This window comes from Rhinoderma darwinii, chromosome 5, assembly GCF_050947455.1.
Source record: "Rhinoderma darwinii isolate aRhiDar2 chromosome 5, aRhiDar2.hap1, whole genome shotgun sequence".
Lineage (NCBI taxonomy): Eukaryota > Metazoa > Chordata > Amphibia > Anura > Rhinodermatidae > Rhinoderma > Rhinoderma darwinii.
In genome coordinates, this window is record NC_134691.1 from 101,227,697 (window position 1) to 101,252,520 (window position 24,824).

The following is a 24,824-nucleotide window of genomic DNA, read 5'->3' on the forward strand; positions in this document are numbered from 1 at the left end:
TACTGAAAGCAAAGGTACACATACTTTTGCCACTCACAGATATGTGATATTGGATCATTGTCCTCAATAAATAAATTACCAAGTCTAATATTCTTTACTCATTTGTTTGATTTGGTTCTTTTTATCTACTTTTAGGACTCCTGTGAAAATCTGATGTCGTTTTAGGTCAAATTTATGCAAAAATATAGAAAATTTAGAAGGGTTCACAAACTTTCAAGCACTACTGTAGGACATATCATAAATAAAGTAAAATAGGTTATTTGTGAATGAATATATAAGAAATAGATCCTAGTGGCAAGTGATTAGGGATGTCTTCTGGACCTTTGTGTCAGAGCCTGGGCCCACCAAAGGCAGTCCAACCATTTTTAAACATCAATGATGTTTAATAGCTTTATTGTAAACCTTTGACTTTGTATTGTAAGGACGCAATTCAGTGTATATATACAGCCACATAGCACTGTAGACTATTACCATATTTTTTTTTTTTTGCTGTAGTAGTATAATTCATCATAAAAATGTAATACACTATTTCTGCTGAAATGCATGCATTAACAAACATTTTATATAGATTCATTCTATATATTACATGTAAAATGGTTTCTAAAGATGGAAATGCACTTTAAAGAAAACGTTCACCTTCACAACCATTTTTATTAATATTTAAAAGTATCTAAAATAAAAAATGAAGCAACTTTGCAAAAAGTCTTAATTAAAAATCTCCTGGCATCATCCTATACTCTTTGTACACTAATGACACAGTCACACTGCCATCTGTCCCCTAATTCTTAAGTTATTTTCACTTACTGCAAAAGACTACATTTGTATACCTTTTTTCTAATTATTTAGGAAAGCGTAGACAGCTGCACTTTCCTATACAGAGGTATCGCGCAACACAACATATATCAGATTATATACTTTTTTCATCATGGGATCCTAGGAGCGACATATGCCCCTGTATGCCTGCACAATAGCATATGTCGGTGGAGGTTTACATTGGAAATATTACCAACTTATACCTCCGAAAGGAGCCTTAAACGTGATTATCTTTTACATATGAATGCTAAATTATAGCAGTAATGCCCAAAAATAATTCTGCAGGCTGGGCATAAATTGACATGTGTACATGTCACAATTTACTATAAGTATATACCTTTTAATTAGCAACTTAAAATTCTGTCACCTGATAGAACGCTTAATATTAAGACATACCCATACTCCTGATCCTCCAATCAGGAGGCTGAAAGATGCGTCAGGAGTTCTCTTGAAGTAATGCTTCCTTAATTACTCCTCTGGGGCTGGAAACTTAGATTTGCGTAAACTCTTTCAGAACTGAATGTGACCGCTATACAGGACTAAGTTGCCAGTATAGGAGACCTCTTGGCGGGCTGCTCCAAATTGCAAATGTAGGATCTGTAATTGTTTATGGGCATTTATCTCTGGTCTAACATCACAAGCCTAGTAGGTGACATATGCACTTTAGTTTTATGGTAATTTATTGGAGCAGATGTAGGTTATCATATAGGAACAACCAGTGCACATATAATCACCATTGTCTTGATGTGTATTGTGCTGTACTTCTTCAGAAAATACCTGTGAAGTGCTATGGTAAAATTACCAGCAGATGGCGATGTGTACTTTGTTATAATTTTAGTGTCTTTCAACTAGCTCACTGTCATTTCAATACTAGATTTATTAAGGCTTATGCTAGTAGTGCCACAATGAGACCCACAGCAAAAAAATAATAGCGTGTAAAAATTGCAACAGTTTTTCCTAATAGTGCTATAAACGCGCTACAGAAACACCAGGGATAGTGCTGCATTTTATAAAATATATTTTTTACACTCCTATTCACAACTATGTAACATTTAGCCTGCAGACGGCGATTAGATACAAAGGTTGAACCAGGGCCGACCTTAGGTTGGATGGTGCCCTGTGCGGGACTCTCTATTGCTGCCCCCCACAAACCAAAAATTAACCACATTTATAGACATACTGCGCATACATAAAGGCAGATATTTAGACAAACAGGCAAATATATATACACACATTCTGGAATATATACATACATAAAGGTAACTATATAAACACACATAAATACACAGACAGGAACATATACAAATACATAAAGGCACATATATAGACACACAGGCACATATATACACAAAGGCACATATATACAAGCACAAAGACACATTCAAATACAGACCCATTTATACCCACATAGGCACATATATACAGAGTACAAATAATGTAGTAGATGTTGCCTGCAGTCCCATGTAACACCACAATTAACACAGTGATAACTCTGAGTACAAATAATGTACTAGATGCTATGTGCAGTCCTATGTATTGGATAACACAGTGATAACTCTCTGACTAAACAATGTAGTTGGTGTTACCTGCAGTCCTATGTAACACCACAGACAACACAAAGGGCTACCTCTCTGAGTACAAATAATGTAGTAGATGTAACCTGAAGTCCTATGTGACACCACAGATAACACACAGTGATAACTCTTTAAATACATATAATGTAGCAGATGTTACCTGCAGTCCTATGTAGCACCACAGATAACACAGTGACAATTATCTAAGTACACATATAATGTAGTAGGTGTTACATGCAGTCCTACAGTATGTAACACCACAGATAACACACTCTGATAACTATACCCACACAGGGTACCCAAACACACAAACATATACACAGTTACACAGAGACATATATGCACATGTAGATACATATATAGACACACATATAGACACGCATACTGGAACATATTCACATACATACAAACATACACACAGAGACATATATATATATACACACAAACATAGGCACACATAGGCACTTAGCTCCTCCCTTGCTGACAGGCTTCTTGCAGGGGCGGACACAACCCTAAGGCCGGCCCTGGTTTGATCGAGGCTTTAGGTTTTTGTTTATTACAAAACTACAAACTGCAGGATCTTAATGATTTATCTGCTCACTGCAATATATGCCAATAAAAGCAAATGCATAGAATTATAACTTAGAGCGTAAAATCATTTGCTGATGTAAAACAGTAAAATAATTATGGCATGTTAATTATGTTCAGCCAATTTCTGTATAAAAGTGCAGGCAGAGTAAGTGGCCACCTAGGGCACCTGTGGGGTTTTTTTAAACTTAAAAACTCTAAGAGAAGTAGAGGATAGAGTTGTGGGAAGGAGTCAGGCAAGGAACTGCAGGAGCCAGCGGACTCATTTACATATACGTGGTAGGGTGGCCAGCTGATCCTGCATTGAGAATTGCTGATGTGTTAAGGGATAAGGCTATATGGAAATGGTGAGTATGTATTATAAATAAGAACACTAGGGTTTGGTGGGAGAGAAGAGGATGACAGAAGGTAATATACTATTGAGTTGTCATCCAACAGCTATCATGATAAACTTTATGAATCGAGGTTAGAAGGGTGCACTCTAAAACCCCTGCCTTGGGCACCAAGACAACATGCCATGCCCCTGTACTGGCTGGTACAGATGAATGGAGATTATGATCCATGAAGCTTCGCCACCATCAGTCGAGTTATATAGTAGAATATTGGGTGGATAGGAAGACCATGAAGACTAAGGGTAATTATCACGATCACAGGGTATGTGGACCCACTAGGCCGCTCCGCCGTAGCGGAGAGGCAGCTGACCAGGTCACAGTCTATATGAAAGTCAATAGTAGATAGTAACGCTTGGGTATCTGAAGTAGTTCAGACGGTGGCTGTGGCTTCAGCACGAATGGAGGCTGGTGCAGCAGGTAGCGCCAGACGTGGCGGGCAGTATCCGATGTGGCAGAAGACACTGGACGTGGCAGAAGACACTAGACGTGGCAGAAGACACTGGACGTGGCAGAAGACACTGGACGTGGCAAACGACAGCAGGTGCAGTAGGCACGACTCCAACACTGGTATGCACAGGAACAAGAACAGTATGGGACACATGAACAGGAAACAGGACACGGGTAAAAACTGGAACGGGAAACACTAAGGGACCATTTGAAAGACAGACTGGGATATGATGATGACGATTTCCTACGGGACACAGCAGAACCGAGCGGAAGTGAGCGCTGGCGTCTCCTAGGAAGGAGATGGGGACAAGCGCTCACGGATCCATGGATGCGGGCATTGGGAGGTGAGTAAACCCGACGGCCCATGGCCATGGACGCTACAGTATCCCCCCTCTTACGCCCCCTCTTCTTGGGGCCAGAGCGAGAGAGGAACTTTTTAATAAAAACAGGAGCACTGAGGCTCTCTTCTGGCTCCCAGGACCTCTCCTCAGGACCAAACGCTCTCCAGTCCACCAAATAGAAAGTCCTTCCTCCTACCCTTTTGCAGTCCAGGATCTCCTTTACCTCGAATACATCAGAAGGACCGATGGGAACAACTGTGGAACTAGAAGTCTTGCTGTAGTGGTTCAGGACCACTGGTTTCAGGAGGGACACATGGAAGAAGTTGGGGATTCTGATGGTAGGAGGCAGCCGCAGCTTGAAGGAGACAGGGTTGATTTGTTGCAGAATCTCAAAAGGACCAAGGAACCTGGGAGCAAACTTTTATGAGGGTACCTTCAAGCGGATGTTTCGAGAGGACAGCCAGACTTTAGTACCGGAAGATAGAGGCGGCTCTCTTCTCCTAGTATCTGCCTTTCGCTTCATGCGATCTACTGCCAGCAAAATAGAGGACCGGGTCTGTTGCCAGATTTGCAGGAAGTCCCCATATGCAGAGTCAGTAGCGGGTACTTGAGATGTGGTCGACACTGGAAGAGGGACTCTAGGATGTTGACCGTATACAATGTGAAATGGAGTGGAAGTGGTGGACTCACTTGTGTGGTTGTTGTATGAGAACTCGGCCCATGGAAGAAGCTGTACCCAGTTATCGTGCTGTGAAGAGATGGAGTGGTGGAGATAATTTTCCATGATCTGTTTGATCCTCTCAACTTGCCCATTGGACTGGGGGTGATAGGCTGAGGAAAAGTCCAAACTCACATCCAGGAGTTTACAAAGGGCTCTCCAGAACTTTGAGTTAACTAAACCCCTGGTCGGACACAATGTGAAGAGGCAAGCCATGCAAGCGAAACATGTGTTGAATAAAGAGACTCGCCAGTCGGGGAGCAGAAGCTAGGCCGGTCAGCGGGACAAAATGTGCCTTCTTAGAGAACCGGTCCACCACCACCCAGACGGTGTTGCATCCTGCTGAGGGGGGAAGGTCTGTGAAAAAGTCCATCGCAATGTGCTGCCAGGGGGCATTGGGTACAGGCAGAGGTTGAAGAGACACTGCAGAGGATTAGCAATGACAATACAGGATGGGTCTATGATAGTCTGAAGGGACTCCACCGTGTCTTCCGTCTCAAACTATCTGGACAGGGCATCGGCCCTCACATTCTTGTCAGCGGGACGGTAGTGGAGCAGAAATTGTAAACGGGTGAAAAACAGCGACCACCTGGCTTGATGAGGATTCAGTCTTTGAGCGGACTGAAGGTAGGTAAGGTTCTTGTGGTCGGTGTAGATCAAGATGGGGTGAGCTGCGCCCTCTAGAAGATGTCTCCACTCCTCCAGAGTCAATTTGATGGCCAGTAGCTCCCGATCTCCAATAGAGTAATTGCGCTCAGCAGAAGAAAAAAGTCTTGAGTAGTAGCCTTTCCTTTGGAGCTCCTCTGGAACAGAAGTGCACCTGCAAAAACAGAAGAAGCGTCCACCTCCAATGAGAACTGTCGAGATACGTCAGGGTGATGGAGGATCGAAGCTGAAGTGAAGGCTTTCTTGAGGCTAATGAATGCGGACTCTGCCTCTGGAGTCCATACCTTGGCGTTCACATCCTTTTTGGCAAGGGTAGAGATGGGAGCCATCAGAGATGAAAAGTTCAGAATAAACTGCTGGTAGAAATTGGCGAATCCCAGGAACTGTTGTATGGCCCTTAGGCCCTGAGGTCCTGGCCACTCCAGGACACACTTTAGTTTCTCAGGGTCCATCTTAAGACCTTGATCCGAGATGACGTAGCCCAGAAAGGGCAAATACTTATTTTCAAAGACGCACTTCTCCAACTTGGCATATAAGCGATTCTCTCTTAGTCGCAGAAGAACTTGACGGACATGCCTCCGATGGGTCATCGGATCTGGGGAGAAAATCAAAATATCATCGAGATAAACTACAACATACATATAGAGGAGATATCGGAAAATATAATTGACGAATTCCTGAAATACTGCGGGAGCGTTACACAGTCCGAAGAGCATCACTAGGTATTCGTAGTGTCCATCGCGGGTGTTAAATGCCGTCTTCCATTCGTCACCCTGGTGAATCCGGTTTAGGTTATAAGCCCCAGCTTAGAAAATGTTTTGGCTCTTCGTATGCGATCAAGCAGCTCGGCTATAAGTGGCAACGGGTATTTGTTCTTGACCGTGATATGGTTGAGATCACGGTAGTCAATGCAGGGTCAAAGAGATCCATCTCTCTTCTTAACGAAGAGGAGGCCGGCCCCAGCCGGGGAGGAAGATTTTCGAATAAAACCCCTCTCCAAATTCTCCTTGATATAGGCTGACATAGATAAAGTCTCTGGCAAGGAGAGAGGATATATTCGTTCACGGGGAAGAGAAGCATTAGGAACCAGTTCAATGGGACAGTCATAATTCCGATGTGGAGGCAACATCTCAGCCTCTCATTTGCAGAAGACATCCACAAAACTGGCATACTGAGATGGTAGAGCGGAGAGTGACTGAGGCAGAGGGGGCATTACAGGACGGACTTGTGACAGGCAATGGCTATGGCATCTGGAACCCCATTGAAGAACTTCTCTGAGACTCCAGTCAAGAAACGGGGCATGTAAGCGGAGCCATGGCAGACCCAGCAGGATAGGATTGATAGCCTTAGGTAGTACCAGGAAGGTGATATGTTCAGAGTGAAGAGCTCCGACCCGTAGTCTCAATGGCTCCGTGATGAGCATTATCGGATCAGGCAATGGTAGACCATTCACAGAGGCAACAGCCAGGGGTCTCTCCAGACGGACTGTGGGTAGACCTAAACGATCCACTAGATCCTGCTAGATGAAATTAGCAGCCGCTCCAGAGTCAAGATAGGCGGAGGAAGGATGTGACGTCTCTCCGGAGACGATGGCCACAGGAATCGATAATCTGTAAGAGGTTTTAACATTTGGAGACATTCCACCTAGAGTTTCCTCTTCAACCAACCCTAGGTACTGGAGTTTCCCGGTTTCTGTGGGCACTGGCACACAAAATGACCTTTAAGGCCACAATACATACATAGTCCAGAGGAGCGTCTGCACTGCTTCTCCTGTTCAGATAACCGGACTCTGTCTACCTGCATGGGTTCTTCAGGTAGCGCACTAGGGGAAGGCAATAGTGGTCTCTGGACCGAGGGTGCTGGTCTGTGGACCCGGCTCTCCTGTCGAACCTCTTGAGTGCGCTCCCGGATTCTCATATCAACCCGGGTGGCTAACAGGATGAGTGCATCCAAGGTAGAAGGAAGGTCGCGGGCTGCCAGTTCGTCCTTGATGGGAGAGGACAGACCCTGCCAGAAGGTCGCCACCAGTGCCTCATTGTTCCATGCCAGCTCGGCTGCTAGGGTACGGGAGATAGCATAATCCCCTACTGTGGAGCCCTCTTGCTTGAGGGTCAACAGAGTGGCTGCGGCAGAGGATGTTCGACCCGGCTCCTCGAACACGGCACGAAAGGACTGCAGGAACAAGGCTAGGTCCGAGGATACAGGTCCCTGTTGCTCCAAGATTGGGTTCGCCCATGCGAGGGCCTTGCCAGTGAAGAGGGAGATAATAAACGCCACTTTGGCCTCCTCGGAGGGGAAGAGATGAGCCCGTAGCCTAAAATTAACTGTGCATTGATGAATAAATCCTCTACATGCTCTGGGATCACCGTCATAGCGAGGAGCAACGGGCAGTGGCACAGCAACCGCTTCAGGAGGAAGAACCGGAGGTTGAACATTGAGTAGATCCAGACGGACCAGGATAGAATTCACAGCCTCAAGGAGTTGATCCTGACATGTGCGTAGGTCATGCATCTCCGTCTGTATCTTCTGGACTGCGGTCTTGGGCTGGCCAGCGGGTTCATGGCCTGAGCGTAATGTCGCGGTCACAGGGTATGTGGACCCACTAAGCCGCTCCGCCGTAGCAGAGAGGCAGCTGACCAGGTCACAGTCTATATGAAAGTCAATAGTAGATAGTAACGCTTGGGTACCTTAACTAGTCCAGACGGTGGCTGTGGCTTCAGCACGGATGGAGGCCGGTGCAGCAGGTAGCGCCAGACGAGGCGGGCAGTATCCGATGTGGCAGAAAACACTGAATGTGGTAGAAGACACTAGACGTGGCAGAAGACACATGACGTGGCAAACGACAGCAGGTGCAGTAGGCACGACTCCAACATGGTATGCACAGGAACAAGAACAGTACGGGACACAGGAACAGGAAACAGGGCACAGGTTACAACTGGAACGGGAAACACTAAGGGACCATTTGCAAGACAGACTGGGATAAACTAACAACGCTCAGCCAAGGATCAGAAGGCCTGGGGCCTTCTTATAGACCAGGAAATTATGGCAGTGGATGATGACAATTTCCTTTGTGCACGCGCTGGCCCTTTAAGGCCGGGCACAAGCGTGCGCGCACCCTACGGACACAGCAGAACGGAGCGGAAGTGAGCGCTGGCGTCTCCTAGGAAGGTGATGGGGACCAGTGCTCACGGATCCATGGCTGCCGGCGTCGGGAGGTGAGTAAACCCGATGGCCCATGGCCATGAATGCTACAGTAATTTAGCTACGCTGTGTATTGACTTTGTAGGCATCACAAAGTTGTACAAATTCGTACTGCAGAATCAGTATGAATGCATGACGGGCTCTAATCACATTCTTAGCGCTAAATATATGACTCCGCTCTAACGTGCATTATGGTCATGTGTGTGGTAATAAGGAGAACAGTATATTCAAATGAACAAATTACAAGTTACGCTGAAATTTTGCTGTGAAAAAACTATGTATCAATCTGCTCAGCTCCCTCTGAGCTATAACATGTTGCATACAGCAAAAGAGATCAGCAGCCCATCACAGTTCCAGGAAACACTCATGAGGAACCAGGGGCGTAACTAGGAAAGACTGGGCCCCATAGCAAACTTTTGACTGGGGCCCCCCTCCCCTGGGTGTCACACAACCCCCCCCCTTGTAGATAGTGCCTTTTTTACAGCCCCCCCTGTAGATAATGCCATACAACCCCCCCTGTAGATAACGCCATACAGCCCCCTCTGTAGATAACGCCATACATCCCCCCTGTAGATAACGCCATACAGCCCCCCCCTGTAGATAACGCCATACAGCCGCCTGTAGATAACGCCATACAGCCCCCTTTGTAGATACCTACAGAGGGGGCTGTATGGTGTTATCTACAAGGGGGTCTGTATGGCGTTATCTACAGGGGGCTGTATGGCGTTATCTACAGGGGGCTGTATGGCGTTATCTACAGAGGGGGCTGTATGGCGTTCTCTACAGGGGGGCTGTATGGCGTTATCTACAGGGGGGACTGTATGGCGTTATCTACAGGGTGTCTGTATGGCGTTATCTACAGAGGGGGCTGTATGCCGTTATCTACAGAGGGGGCTGTATGGCGTTATCTACAGTGGGGGCTGTATGGGGTTATCTACAGGGGGGCTGTATGGCGTTATCTACAGAGGGGGCTGTATGGCGTTATCTACAGGGGGGACTGTATGGCGTTATCTACAGGGGGGGACTGTATGGCGTTATCTACAGGGGGACTGTATGGCGTTATCTACAGGGGGGGACTGTATGGCGTTATCTACAGGGGGGGCTGTATGGCGTTCCCTAGAGGGGGGCTGTATGGCGTTCCCTACAGAGGGGGCTGTATGGCGTTATCTACAGGGGGGGACTGTATGGCGTTATCTACAGGGGGGGCTGTATGGCGTTCCTTAGAGGGGGGCTGTATGGCGTTCCCTAGAGGGGGGCTGTATGGCGTTCCCTAGAGGGGGGGCTGTATGGCGTTCCCTACTGGGGGGGCTGTATGGCATACAGCCTCCCCATGTAGGTAACGCCATACAGCCCCCCCTCTGTAGAGAACGCCATACAGCCGTGGATAGGGGATACATGTCTTTTGTTTAATGGCAGAGCAGGGAGATACCTCCCTGCTCTGCCGTAGTGTTCAGTGGCGTCCCGCTGTAGCAGCCATAGCGGCCGCTAGCGGAGCCTCCGGCCATGGTGGGGGCCCGTGCCGGCGGGCAACACGGGCCCCCTCATGCTGCCGGCCCTGTAGCAGCCGCTACTGCTGCTACGGCGATAGTTACGCCACTGTGAGGAACGTTATATCAGAAGACAATTTTCAACCGGTGCAAGCAGTGTCGAGTCGTAGCCAGTCCAACTCCAAAATAGACACAAGAAAGTAGAGAGACCGCAGCACACGTTGTTTTCAAAGTAACAAAAAGGTGTCTTTTATTTCACCATAATAAATAGCGACGTTTCGACCCAAGTGTAGGTCTTTCTTAAGCGATGATTAAGAAAGACCCACACTTGGGTCGAAACGTCGCTGTTTATTATGGTGAAATAAAAGACACCTTTTTGATACTTTGATAACAACGTGTGCTGCGGTCTCTCTACTTTCTTATGCAGCCTACAGCAATGCAATTTCAGATCCATTCGACTTTTGCTTTGAAAAAAAGAAAAATGTATAAAAAACGCATAAAAATTTCAAAAAAGTGTGAACTGGGCCTAACAGGCAAATTTTGAAACACCACGTGTATGAGAGCTGCACATTGGTTGGCTAACTGTATAGTCTAGATTACAGAAACATGTGAAAAGTGTCGAAAAAGTACAAGTACTTTGGAAAGAACCAGGATTAGTTATGACAATTATAATCATCATCGATATTTTACTGTAACTGTTTCTTGAGGTACACTAAATATTATATTACAATATATTCTCAGAGAAGGAATCCATTAAATGAGGTCTCATCTTTTATTAATGTCCTGTTAAACAGTATCTCACAAAATTTTTACCTGAAATGAGTCTTTCGTGTGGTTCTAGCTCTTACTTGGGGCCAAAGGCTGGAGCTTTAGAATACCTCCCAAAGTCACTTTTTGCAGGATTGTCTCATGAACAGGTCTCAAAGTGGGTAGGGTTTCTGGAAATTCGCATAAATTTGGGTGTTTCCTGGGCGCATAAGGGGCAGGCATAAAAGTGTTTCACAAATAGGGATGCAAATGTTAGGAGGTATGTCTTCAGTGATGGCTTTAACCAATCACATTAAGTGTTACACAGAAGTGAATTGGGAGGTCACCTGACAGGCCAATCAGCTGTTGACGTGTAGAGGAAGCTGCTAAATTATGTATTCTAGAAAGGCAAGATATCTAATGAATATTTCCGAGGAGCCATTTTGATTAAGCTATACAGATGAAATTTAGGCGGATTACAGTTATATGAAGACAAAACACTTCTAATAGAGTAGAGTAGATTTATTATATCATTCCAACATATTTTCAAAATTTATGCAAAAACAAAAAAAGAGGATTTTGGTGACATACTGTATTTTCTTTAAGAAAAATTGCTATGAAAATTGTTGATAAATTAAAAGCACTTCTTATAATAACCATAGGAAATCAAAGGCCTCATTAAAAGGCTACATACACCTTTGAAGTGAAATTTTATTTGATTGTTAATTTGCTTCCTAAATGCAAATCTAAGCAACTTTCTAAATAGTCTTCAATAAAATGGTCTTACTATTTGGCTGCTATAGAGTCTATGTAATGCCTGTAGACAGCAGATCTCCTCCAAATTCTAACTCAAATCCGTCAGTCCACTGCTCCTGACGGCTGACTCTACTGCGCTCCCTCCGCCCTTTTCTCAGTGTTAGGCCGGATTCACACGAGCGTGTGCTTTTTGCGCACGCAAAAAACGCGCGTTTTGCCTGCGCAAAAGGCACTTAACAGCTCCGTGTGGCATCAGCATTTCATGCGCGGCTGCGTGCTTTTCGCGCAGCCGCCATCATTATGACACTCTGTTTGGATGTTTGTAAACAGAAAAGCATGTGGTGCTTTTCTGTTTTCATTCATCCTTTTCACAGCTGTTGCGCGAATCACGCTTGTCCCACGGAAGTGCTTCCGTGTGGCATGCTTGATTTTCACGCACCCATTGACTTCAATGGGTGCGTGATGCGCGAAAAACGCCCAAAGAACGGACATGTCGTGACTTTTTCGCAGCGGACTCACGCTGTGGAAAAATTACACACCTGTCTGCACTGCCCCATAGACTAATATAGGTCCGTGCGACGCGCGTCTGAATAAGCCCTTAGAGATAGCAGCAGGGGGGGGAGGTTGTACACAGCAGACCAATGTGTGAAGAGGGGTGTTGAGGGAGGGCAGATCACACAAGCCGTTAGTATCATTGTGTAGATAGAGAGGAGAGTACACGGGCTATCAAGATGCTTTCTCTATACTCTGACCTGCAGTGTACAACACCCCCCTGCTGCTATCTCTAACACTGTGAGAATTGAGGGGGGAGAGCAGCTGACTCAACCTTCAATAGCAGTGGATTGAGGGGCTTGAGTTAGAATTTGCAGGAGAACAGCTGTCTATAGGAGTTACACAGGCTCTACAGCAGCCAAATGTTAGAACATTGTTCATGAAGACTATTTAGAAATTTGCTTAATTTTGCATTTAGGAAGCAAATGAACAATAAAAAAAAATTCAGTTCAAAGGTATACATAGACAGTGAAATTCCATAATATGAATAAGGGGTTGCGGTTAGCTTATAATGCGCAGCTGACTTTTGGTCATCTGAAACAATCCATATTCTTGTAACTAGTTCATAAATCTATCCATACGTTTTAGCTCTCAGAGAAACAGTTTTCTTTGTCAAACATTAAACTTATAAGAGTCGAGAGCGCGTGGAGTAGAAAAGTACACAGGCTAAGCAGGTTACACTGGCTACAGATGAAGTACAAAGTACAGGAGGTATACATTCACCTGTCGTTGTTGATTTGCCTTTGCTCCAAATGTCAGCAATAATCGAACTACATCCACAAAGCCTCCCTGGGCTGCTAGAAAGAGTGGAGTTGCCCCATCCTGAAAAATAAAATAAAAAATGAGGGTATCAAAAGTAACATTTATCCACAGCAGATCTCGATGTACTTGAAATCATGTTATATAAATATATATATATATATATATATATATATATATATATATATATATATATATATGCAAATTCTACTGAAACAGGTCAGGAATGAAGATAAGGCCTCATGCACACGACAGTAGTGTTTTTTACTGTCCGCAAATACGGATCCGTAGTCATCTGCAAGTCATCCGCATATCTGGCACTGTGTATGCAAATATGGTCCGTAGTTGTCCACAATTTTGTACGCGCCCATAGACTTCCAAGGGCAAAGCCGTGCAGCAATTGCGGACAGAAATAGGACATATTCTATATTTTGCAGATCATTTCTCCGGTCTGGACAAACATCCGTAAATATACAGAAAGGTGTCAGGGGCCTATAGGAATGAATGGGTCCGCAGATAATCAGTAAATTATGGATAAAAACTACAGTTGTGTGCATGGGTACTAAAATAAAGTTTTCAATATAGTAATCTCACTGTGTGATACTGTGGCCAGCCTAATAATGGACATTAGATATTAGATCTCTAAGATCCACCAGCAATCTAATATAATTGGGGTGCTCCAAAACCTCGTCTGACTTCTGTTGTCAAGACTGGAGAATAAATAGGACACCTTGAGGCCAACTACTCCACTTTTCCTTTGCACCAGTTTTGATACATCTTATCCAATCTATTTTTGTTTCGTCTTTTATTATTTCCCCTGCGATAAATGGCAGCAGAGGTGTATGGTAGGTGCTATTCTCATCCTTCCTCACAAAATGTGCATGTATTTTTTTCCCTGCTAAATATTGTCTACGGCCCACCTTACACAATATCAATAAGTATTGATGCTAAAAGCAGGTTAAGGCCCCGTTCACACAGTATTATTTTTGCCTTTTGCCTGAAGTCAATAGGAGGACGACGGCAGGAATAAATACGCTGCAGATTTTGCGGCAGGACCCACCACGCAAAATCTGCTGCTTTTTTGTGCATTTTTGTGGGGGGGTTTAATGGCGTATTTTAGTGCGGCCAGATGTTAATTAGAGTCTTTAGTAAAATATCAAATGCACTACATACAACTGTGGATTGCTTTGTGGCATGTAGGAGGGAATTTTTTTTGGTCTGCGGCTTTTTTATTCAAACGCAGTGTGCTCTGGGTAAGGGTTTTTTTCCAGGCGCTTTTCCCATAGACTTCTCTTTAGGACTTCAAAAACACTAGAAAAAAAGCATGTACAAAATGACACTAAATGAAAAACCTTTACAAAAACGCCATTAAAAATGCATGTTTCATTTTAATAATGCTGGAATTTTAAGAAGCATTTTGGCTGCAATTTTGCGCAAATAGCATCAAAATAGCACGGTTTTGCCACGAATTTCGGCATAAAACGCTATTTAAACGCGACTTTAGAATCAAGCCTAACAATAAACAATTAAACTATCATTTATTTTGGATGGATTTTTCAATTGCTTGTGATGCTGAATATTTTTCCCATCGGATTACATTGAAAGGTTTCCACAGTGTATTTTTTACGCTGTGGAAATACGAGGAAAAAACGCCACGTGTGACTGCACCCTTAAGACGCTATCTCAGACTGTGACTAGTATTAAGAAGCAACGCAGAATGCAAAGTGTGAATTACATTTTACTTTAGAGTGAATTTCTGAAAGTTCAATAGTAGAGAAAGTGTAAGCCTAAGGGCTTATTCAGACGAACTTGATATACGTCCGTGCAACGCGCGTGATTTTCACGCGCCTCGCACGAACCTATATTAGTCTATGGGGCCGTGCAGACAGTCCGTGATTTTTACGCAGCGTGAGTCCGCTGCATAAAACTCACGACATCTCCGTTCTTTGTGCGTATTTCGCGCATCACGCACCCATTGAAGTCAATGGGTGCGTGAAAATCACGCGCACCACACGGAAGCACTTCCGTGGGACGCGCGTGATTCGAGCAACAGCAGTAAAACTATGAATGTAAACAGAAAAGCACCACATGTTTTCTGTTTATCTGTTTCCAAACATCCAAACGGAGTGTCATAATCATATGGTGATGACACATGGAGCTGTTAAGTGCCTTTTGCGCACGCAAAATGCTGCGTTTTTTGCATGCGCAAAACGCACACGCTCGTGTGAATCCGGCCTAGAGCAGAGCAATGTATAATTTATCAATATGTAAGGGTATGTTCACACGAGGGCATCCGTAACGGCTGAAATTACGGGGATGTTTCAGCCTGAAAACATCCCCGTAATTTCAGCCGTAACGGCATGTGCAGGCGCTTGAACGCCGCGTCCATTACGGACGTAATTGCCGCTGCTATTCATTGGAGTCAATGAATAACGGCTCCAATTACGCCCAAAGAAGTGACAGGTCACTTCTTTGACGCGGGCGTCTATTTACGCGCCTTCATTTGACAGCGGCGCGTAAATTACGCCTCGTGTGAACAGACAAACGTCTGCCCATTGCTTTCAATGGGCAGATGTTTGTCAGCGCTATTGAGGCGCTATTTTCGGACGTAATTCGGGGCAAAAACGCCCGAATTACGTCCGTAAATAGGCCGTGTGAACATACCCTAAGACCCATGGTCATTTTTATAATCCATCATATTTTATTCCTTATACTCATATAGGATCCATAACACATGTTATGGTGGTTTCAACTTCCCAATATATATTCAACCAAAAAAGACCCAAATGGGAGCATAGAGGCCATGAAAGTAGTTTGCAAATATAAAAGATATATTTTATTTAAATTTCTTAAAAACAGCAATAGAATGTCACATATGTATATAAATATAAAAGAATGTATCAAAAAAGGAAGTCAACAATAAACAAGGTACACAATCGCAGTTAGTAAGTAGGGTAAATAAAACAAGACTCAAGTCCAGCAGATAAAATCTAGTTGATGCAAAAAATATCAAAAAATGTTACAGCCCAAAAATAGGGAAAGGAAAAGATGAGGCTGGGTTCACACAGAGTTTTTTGATGATTTTTTTGACTCGGAAACCGCCCCGCAAAACGCGTCAAAAACGGAACTAAAATGCCTCCCATTGATTTCAATGAGAGGCGGGGTCGGTTTTCTCCCGCGAGTGGTAAAACCGCCTTGCGGGAAAAAGAAGCGACATGCCCTATCTTCGGGCGTTTACGCCTCTGACCTCCCATTGACATCAATGGAAGGCAGAGAAAGCGTATTTCGCAGCGTTTTATGCCCGCGGCGCTCAATGGCCGCGGGCGAAAAACGCCGCGATAATCGGTGTGCAGGGAGAGGAAAATCTGCCTCAATCTTCCAAATGGAATTTTGAGGCAGAAATTCTGCCTGCAAAAAACAGTGTGAACATAGCCTAAGTCTCCAATGTTGTGATAATGATAAACAATACCAATGGTCTGTTTCAAAAAGTAAAGCTACATGTGTTATAAAGACGTGAAAAACATTGTTTCCAAACACAGACTATACGTGTCAAGGGTAATGACATCAGTATGGATTATCGAAAATCAAAAATAAAGCATCACAAATAAGTAAAATACAGCAAATAGTGCTTTTCAGCTATGAACAGGAGTCAGTTAGTGTGCAACATACTTGATCAGTATAACGCAGTGATTTCTGCAAGTGTACTGCGCCTCGACGCACGTTTTACTAAGTATTCCTCAGGAGGCGTGTTATCCTGTTCCTGTTGTTACCCTTGCCCTGCTACCTGTATCCCATATCCCATGCCGTGTCCTTGTTTCTGAGCCTGTTAGTGTTGAAGTCGTGTCCTACTGCACCAGTGTCATCCGCCAAGTCCAGTGTCATCTGCCACATCCAGTGTTATCCGCCACGTCTGGCGCAACCTGCTGCACCCACCTCCATCTGTGCTGAAGCCTCAGCCACTTTCAGGTACCCCTGTGCTTTGAACTGTTATAGACTCTTGCATAGACTGTGACTAGGCCAGCTGCCTCTCCGCTATGGTGGAGCGGCCTAGTGGGTAAAATATATATAGGGTACCTGGTAAAAAAGTGGTAATACATCTCACTCTGAATGCAACACAATGCCTTGGGTATGGGATATTCGGCATCCTGTAGCACAGCAATTATGCGGGTGTTTTTAAATGCAATGGATTTGTTCCAGATTTAAAGAATCTGGAACAAAAATAATCCAAGTAGGGTTTTGTAAAAACCCTATCACCATTTGCAATGCATTAGGGAAATCTTTCCCTAACTATGTATACTTAGGCATGGAAAATAAAGTAGTACAAGGAGCACTCTTAGTCTTAGTCTTGTGTTTACTTTGGTTGCTCTATGTACGCTTTGAAGTCTACATTTACATTTTAGAGTTGTGTTCTGCTGTCCAGCTTTCTTTATTAAGAACAGATTATTTCCCTTCTCTCCTGTATAGAATAACATATAATGGGGGAGGGTGTGGGGGGTGGGGGGCTTCCCAGAATTCTCCTGTAAATGCTGTTTTCTCCTATGTATGAATATGTGGACAGCAATCTGACTCTTTTTTTACAATTTAATTTCTGCAACTTCTTGCATGCAGGTTTCAAGCACTAGTTTATTTATCCAGACAGCAGTAATTTCAGTAATAATTTCCCTGATGAACAGAGGAAACAGGTTGCTTCTACTTTCAATCCATGTATGCTATGCTAGAAATACTGTATTTTCTGCTATTAAGGCCCTCTTCACATCACATTTGGTCTTTCCATTCTTCAGTTCTGTCAGAGAAACAGATAAACAGAAAGACAAACGGAAATTAGTGTTTCCGTTTGCAATACCATTGATTTCAATGGTATATTTTTCTCCCAGATCGTATCAGTTTATGTTGTATATGCCAGCTACCGTCAGCCGCGACCACATGCCTCTGGATCCTGGGCGGCGTATCCTCCCACAGAGATGCCGGCACACACTGCCTCTCCACCTGCTGTTGTCTGCAGGGTGCTCGTCCCCATCTTAAAGAGACAGCGCGCACCAGGAAATTCACCCCAAGCTAATCCCAGCATAGGACTTTAAAAGGAACCCTGCCTACTTCCACTTTGCCTGAGCAATTTTGTCTTTTTCCAGTGCTTGTGATGCAAATGGTTCCTTAGCTGTATCCTCTATCCCATATCCTGTATTCTGACGACTCCTGTGTTCAAGTCCATTTGTCCGAGACAACTTCTGTGTTCAAGTCCATTGTCCGAGATGACTTCTGTGTTCAAGTCCATGGTCCAAGATGACTACTGTGTTCAAGTCCATTGTGTACTGTGTCAAGTCAAGTGTCCGAGATGACTGAACCATCTGTGTCTGATGTGCTTGCCAAGTCCATTGTCCGGGACGACTTCTGTGTTCAAGTCCATTGTCTGAAACGACTTCTGTGTTCAAATCCTTTGTCCGAGACGACTTCTGTGTTCAAATCGAGTATCCGAGACAAGAAAATTTTCGCACTGTGTTTGAAGAACCTGGCCGAACATCTTCTGCAGCTGCTTCACTTCTAACTCTCCGACAAGAAAAGTTGAGGGTAGGTGAGTACGCTATCCAGTTCCGTACTTTGGCAGCAGAGGAATAATGAGGCCTTGGTGGCAACCTTCTGGCAAGGATTAGCTCCTCAAATCAAAGATTAGCAGGCGGTCCGAGATCTTCCATCTTCCGTGGATGCCCTAATTCTTCTGCCTACACGGATAAGGGGGAATAGCCTTGACACCAAATTCGAAAAGTGCATATTCAAAAATAAATCCTTGCCCTTTCTGGGCTATATAATCTCATATCGTGCACTCCAGATGGATCCGGGGAACGTGAAGTCCTTCTTAGAGTGGATACGTCCTCAAGGTCTCCCTGCCATACAGAGATTTCTTTGGTTCGCAAATTTCTACCGTCAAATTATCCCAAACTTCTCATCTTGTACTTCTCCAATCTCAGATCTCACCAAGAGGGGAGTGAACGCTTTGGTCTGGAGTCCTAAGGAAGAGTCGGCATTCACCAACCTCAAAAGAGCATTAACTTCAGCTTCCGTTCTTCCCCATCCTGATGTGTCTTGGCAGTTCTCATTGGAGGTTGATGCTTCTTCCATTGGTGCTGGAGCACTTCTCTTTCAAAGAAACTCCAAGGGTAAGGCAGTAAGCTGTGGCTTCTTCTTTAAACTCTTCTCTCCTGCAGTACGCAACTACTCTATTGAGGACTGTGAGTTACTGGCCGTCAAATTAGCCTTAGAAAAGTAGAGGCACCTGCTAGAGGGAGCTGCCCAACCTATTATCATCTACATCGATCACAAGAATCTCACTTATTTGTAGTCTACACAACGACTAAACTCTCGTCAAGCCAGATGGTCACTGTTATTTGCCACATTCCAGCTCCTACTTCACTTCCGTCCTGCTGATAAAATATAAAGCCTCTGGATCCTGGTCGGCGTCTCCTCCCACAGAGACAACAGGAACACCCTGCTCTCTCCTCCTGCTGATGTCTGTAGGGTCGTCCCTGGTCTTAAGGACCAGCGCGTGCACCAGGAAATTCACCCCAAGCCAATCCCAGCATACCCAGGACTTTAAAAGGAACCCTGCCCACTTCCACTTTGCTTAAGCAAAGTTGTGTTTTTCCAGTGTTTGTCATGCAAATGGTTCCTTAGCTGTATCCTGTATCCCGTATCCAATATCTGAGTCCATTGTCCGAGATGACTACTGTGTTCAAGTCCATTTGTTTGAGACGGTTTCTGTGTTCAAGTACATTGTCCGAGACAACTTCTGTGTTCAAGTCCATGGTCTGAGATGACTTCTGTGTTCAAGTCCATTGTCCGAGACGACTTCTGTGTTCAAGTCGAGTATCCGAGACATGTTCCGATAGTCCGGCAAAAGCCAGCTTCCAATAGTCCGGCACCAGCCTGCTTCTGATTATCCAGCACAAGCCAGGAACCCAGGTACTTTCTCCCTAGTGACTGTCATTGACATTTTGTTTGATCGGGTGCTACTCCACTACGGCGGAGCGGCTGAATGTGTCCACATACCCCATAGCCATTACAATATATACTTAACCTATGTTATGTTTTGGCTGTACGCAGTCATCAAATAGGGATTATTTTCTTGCCCAGCTGTACCAAGCAGTATTTTACATCTTCAGGTTGGTACAGGATTTATGACTAAAAATAAAGTTATCTGCAAGTGTATGTAGATTATTAGTTTTGTTGGCAAGCTTTTCCCACCTCACCCAAGTGGCTTCCTTAGCAAACTCATGTTAATATTGTAATTTATTTTAAAAGTAATAATCGTTCTGGTTAAATAAGGTCACCCAACTCTCCCTGGGGCGACAACTTTCATTGTGGAGAGGAACAGAAATCTTACATTGCATATACATGTATTGTGGAAGGTGTGCAATAAGCAGAGGCTCTGTAGTAATACGATCATTTAGAAGCTACAGGCTTCTTGTACCTTAAATTTCAGTTGTCACATGACTTGCCTGCAGCTTGATTGCAATTTGCTCTTCAACAGTCGCATGAAAATCTCACAAAAGTCATATGTACCTGCAACTCCCCATATCCCTATGGACTGCAAATTTCGTGTTAAAGCTGTCGCGCTAAAAAATCAAGCCGAATAACAGGGTAAAGGTCCACGTTTCTTGTCATGTACATGGTCCAATCAGGCAAGATCAGCCGATCACCCCACTAAGTTGCATCATGTTTCTGCAGTTTTCAAATCATGCAATGGTGCATCAGTGGCCAACTTATAAACATATATCTTCAGAGAATATGGAGGTCACATGTGGTAGATACTATAGTACTGGGCTTATTGTCTAACATCAACTTCAATATCCAGTACCAGGTTTACATCTCAAGAGAGGGAGGATCGCCCTCAGGCGACAAGCCAAATTTCCCAACTACCCAAAAAATAAATTTAAAATTTAATCTTTATTAGCTACTTGTAGCAGGACAAACCACACACACAGATTTAAAATTCTCACTATCAGAGGATCGGATGACAGTAATTTGCCTGTACAGACAAGCATTAGGTAGCTACCAATAAGGCACGTATCAATAGGTCCAGTAAGTTAGATTTTAACAGTAGTCAACTAAATGGATAGCATAGTGGATCCGATCAATGATAGGAATTAAAATGAGTTAGACAGCCCCCCCGACATGTTTCGCTACTAAGTAGCGTTCTCAGGGGTACACGTAGCCCTGTGTACCCCTGAGGACGCTACTTAGTAGCGAAACATGTCGGGGGGGGCTGTCTAACTCATTTTAATTCCTATCATTGATCGGATCCACTATGCTATCCATTTAGTTGACTACTGTTAAAATCTAACTTACTGGACCTATTGATACGTGCCTTATTGGTAGCTACCTAATGCTTGTCTGTACAGGCAAATTACTGTCATCCGATCCTCTGATAGTGAGAATTTTAAATCTGTGTGTGTGGTTTGTCCTGCTACAAGTAGCTAATAAAGATTAAATTTGAAATTTATTTTTTGGGTAGTTAGGAAATTTGGCTTGTCGCCTGAGGGCGATCCTCTCTCTCTTGTAAATTAATAGTGTGCCTGCCAACTACCTGGGGTCTCTCTCTTATTTCTCTAGGTTTACATCTCAGGAGCCTGCAGGTGCAGATTGTCCGTCTTCTAAGCCTCCGCCCATCAAACAGGTCACACCTTAAAGGCTATGTAAAACTTTGCACACTATATATTTATAGTGTTTTAGGTGGCACTGGTGTTTGCAGAGTGCTGTTGACATTTTCTTGTGTATTGTTTGCAGTCACAGGCGTACTTGCACCTCTACACTTTTTTTTCTTTTTTCATTTTGCTGGAATGTACTGACCAATCTTTCTTGTGTATTATCTATCTGCCTATCTATCTTTCCATGTCTGTGTCGCTCTCTCCATCTCTCTTTCTCTTTCTTTCTTTCTTTCTTTCTTTCTTTCTTTCTTTCTTTCTTTCTTTCTTTCTTTCTTTTTTCTTTCTCTTTCTTTCTTTCTTTCTTTCTTTCTCTTTCTTTCCTTTCCTTCTCTCTCTCACTTTCTCTCTGTCTCTCTCTCCTTCTTCGAATCTCTCTCCCTATTTTTTTTTTCTAGCTCCTATTTATCAGTTTATCTATCTTCTATTTATATATCTAGCTCATAATCTGTTTTATAGAAAATCTTGAATAATCCTTACTACTCAGTTTTATAAAATTGAGATATGCCCTAGAGAAAACTTGCCCGTTCTTGAGCTCATTATTCCAATGTAAATACATAAAGTTATTGCCTAACAAGCTGTACTTTACAGAAGATAGTAATTCCAGCCTTCCAGCAATACAGGAGGGAACCGGAGATATTAATTCACATGTTGATTTTTTATTATAGCTTGTTGATGTCGAATTCATTATCATAATGCACAAGACCACTTGTTTGTTTAACCCAAAATGCTTTCTACTGTTGTCTTTCAGCTGGTTTGGACCATATATTCAAATGCTTCTATGTCAATTTGGCACGCCCAATTATCGTAGTTAAGTAATTTTCCTAGTATACTCTATATTTGTCTATACTCTTTTTGTCTAAATGCCCTTTTGACTACTAAAAAGAACTGTTTCAGTTTTAACATGGTTATGTTTAGGCGCTGAAAACGGGACTTGGGCCCAGAACTTTGTTGGTGGGAATTATTTAGCCCCGTTATCACTGCCCACACAGGCCATCAACAATTGATCCCCCCCTTATGCATGCTAGTCCAGTGCTTTATATTTTTCCCTGATCACTCAATGGTGTCATGATCTATTCTAGTGGTTTAGTGGTTCTTTTGCAGCGCTGGTTATCCAGTGGCCATCATTAGAGGTCCGATTGTTTAGTAGCATACCTGGTGGCCACTAAGGTCAATATTGCAAAGGTTGGTCAGTATTACAGCTTCTAGGTGTGCCCAAGGGCATAGCTATGTGGGGGTGCAGAGGTAGCAGTCGCACCCAGGCCCCGGAGCCTGAGGGGGCCCAAAAGCCCCTCGGCCACATAAGAAGACACCAGTATTATAAATGATATATAGTGTGTTTGGGTCCTATTATAAATTTTGCATTGGGGTTCAAGAGTTTCAAGTTATGACTCTGAGTGTGCCCACATTATATGATTGGGTCATATAAATGGTATGTCCGGACAGGAGCACTCCTGTATCCTCTCTTTCTTCCCTATCATGGTACAGTTGCACATACACGTATATAGGGAGTATCCCATGTAGGCATGATTGTTTATGCAGGAGTTTGAAGTTACAATACTGAACAACTCCTTTTATATCCTTGGTGAGCTATGGAGCCAGGGTGGTTTAGGGTTTAATATTGACATCTCTTGTAGCTGGATAATGGCTTAATATTAATGTGTTTGGTGGTCTAGAGTAGTTTATGGGTTGATAAATAATTGTCCTAGTGGCATAGAGTAATTACTCTGAAGGTTAGTCGTTTTTTGTATTCCGATGATCTAGGACGGTTCTCAGAGGTTCATGACGGTTAGAAATTTTTTAACAGGGTTCTCCACTTTGGACAAACCTAACTTGTTAGAAAGGTCCCTTGACAATAAGCAAATCACAAAGTGTCCCCCTGCTGTAGCCCTGGTGATTAGCTGTAATCTGTAAAAGTTTTAGTAGCAGAACATTCCATCAATAAAATATATATTTTTTAAATTACAGTTGTTGCCAATATTTTGAAAGTAATTTATGTTCAACACTATTATTAGTACAAAACATTATTCTGTTATGGAGTCCATAAGCTTTACAAGGCCGATCAAAGGTTTCAGGGCACAAAAATTTTAAGAACTTCTATTTTTGTGGATTAAGTTTAATAGACTTTTAGGCCTAGGATTATATGGGGGTTAAAATGCCCTGTTGGTATAGGGTAGTTTAGAGGTTAAAATTAATATCTTTATCTTTTAGGTTAAATGTTTTAACTGTTGCGCAACATAAATTGTAGAGTATTCTAACATTATTTATAGTTTGCATTTTATACGCTACTTCTATAATATATTTTTTTAAATTATTATTATTTGCATATTAAGGGGAAAAATCTGGTTCCCGTTAATGAATGTCTTCTGATTTCCTAAAAAACATTTGTAATTTAAAATATTTTTATTGTACATGGACTTAGTGGACATCCATTCATCCATAGTAAAGTCAATTGGTTCATTAGTACATACACAAAGTTGATCATGAATGTTGGCTCCATTTTTTAGCAGGGTTTCAACGACTAGACAATGTCCATGCTGACAGGCTGCTAATAATGCTGTACCTCCATCCTATGGAGAGAAAAAGGCACGTAAGTACTTGATATTCTGACATGGTGGACTAACAAATCCACAACAAAATCTGCGACAAATCCACAGCAAATTCGCGATGTGTTAACTCTGAAAAACGGAATCAAAATCTTCAACAAATCGTGATTTGTGAAAATAGCCTGAGATGTATGTGGAAATGACTGCCTGATTGTCACCCATTGTCTCCTGTTGGAATAATAAGGGTGAGACAGGTTGGATTTTAGCCTTTGTTGCCCATGAGGATAATTAGGGATCCGGCAGCTACTTTTCTCTTCCCCCATTAAAAAAGTATGCATGCTTGGCCAAGGGTGCCCATTTTTCTGTTTTTAAATAGTGCCATTTACAGTGGCGAATTATATCTATATTTTTATTTGCACTAAGCCTTAAGGTGCCCATACAAATTAGATAGAAATGTAGCCAAACCCATCGATTTTGACAGAGTTTACATGTTAATGGAGGAGTCGGGAGGAATAGCTTGTTCGGCCGACAGCTTGATAAA

The 24,824-nt window shown here is 43.3% G+C and overlaps 1 protein-coding gene across 1 annotated transcript in view; it reads right to left on the reverse strand.

Moving 5' to 3' along the window:
- ANKRD29 (ankyrin repeat domain 29) overlaps nucleotides 1-24,824 on the reverse strand; it is a 49,218-nt gene that overhangs the window by 8,370 nt on the left and 16,024 nt on the right. The window contains exons 4-5 of the mRNA XM_075828129.1: nucleotides 24,209-24,307; nucleotides 13,006-13,104 (exon numbers count right to left, since the gene is read on the reverse strand). Of these exons, the coding sequence (XP_075684244.1) occupies nucleotides 13,006-13,104; nucleotides 24,209-24,307 (198 nt within the window). The remainder of the gene's footprint in view (nucleotides 1-13,005; nucleotides 13,105-24,208; nucleotides 24,308-24,824) is intronic.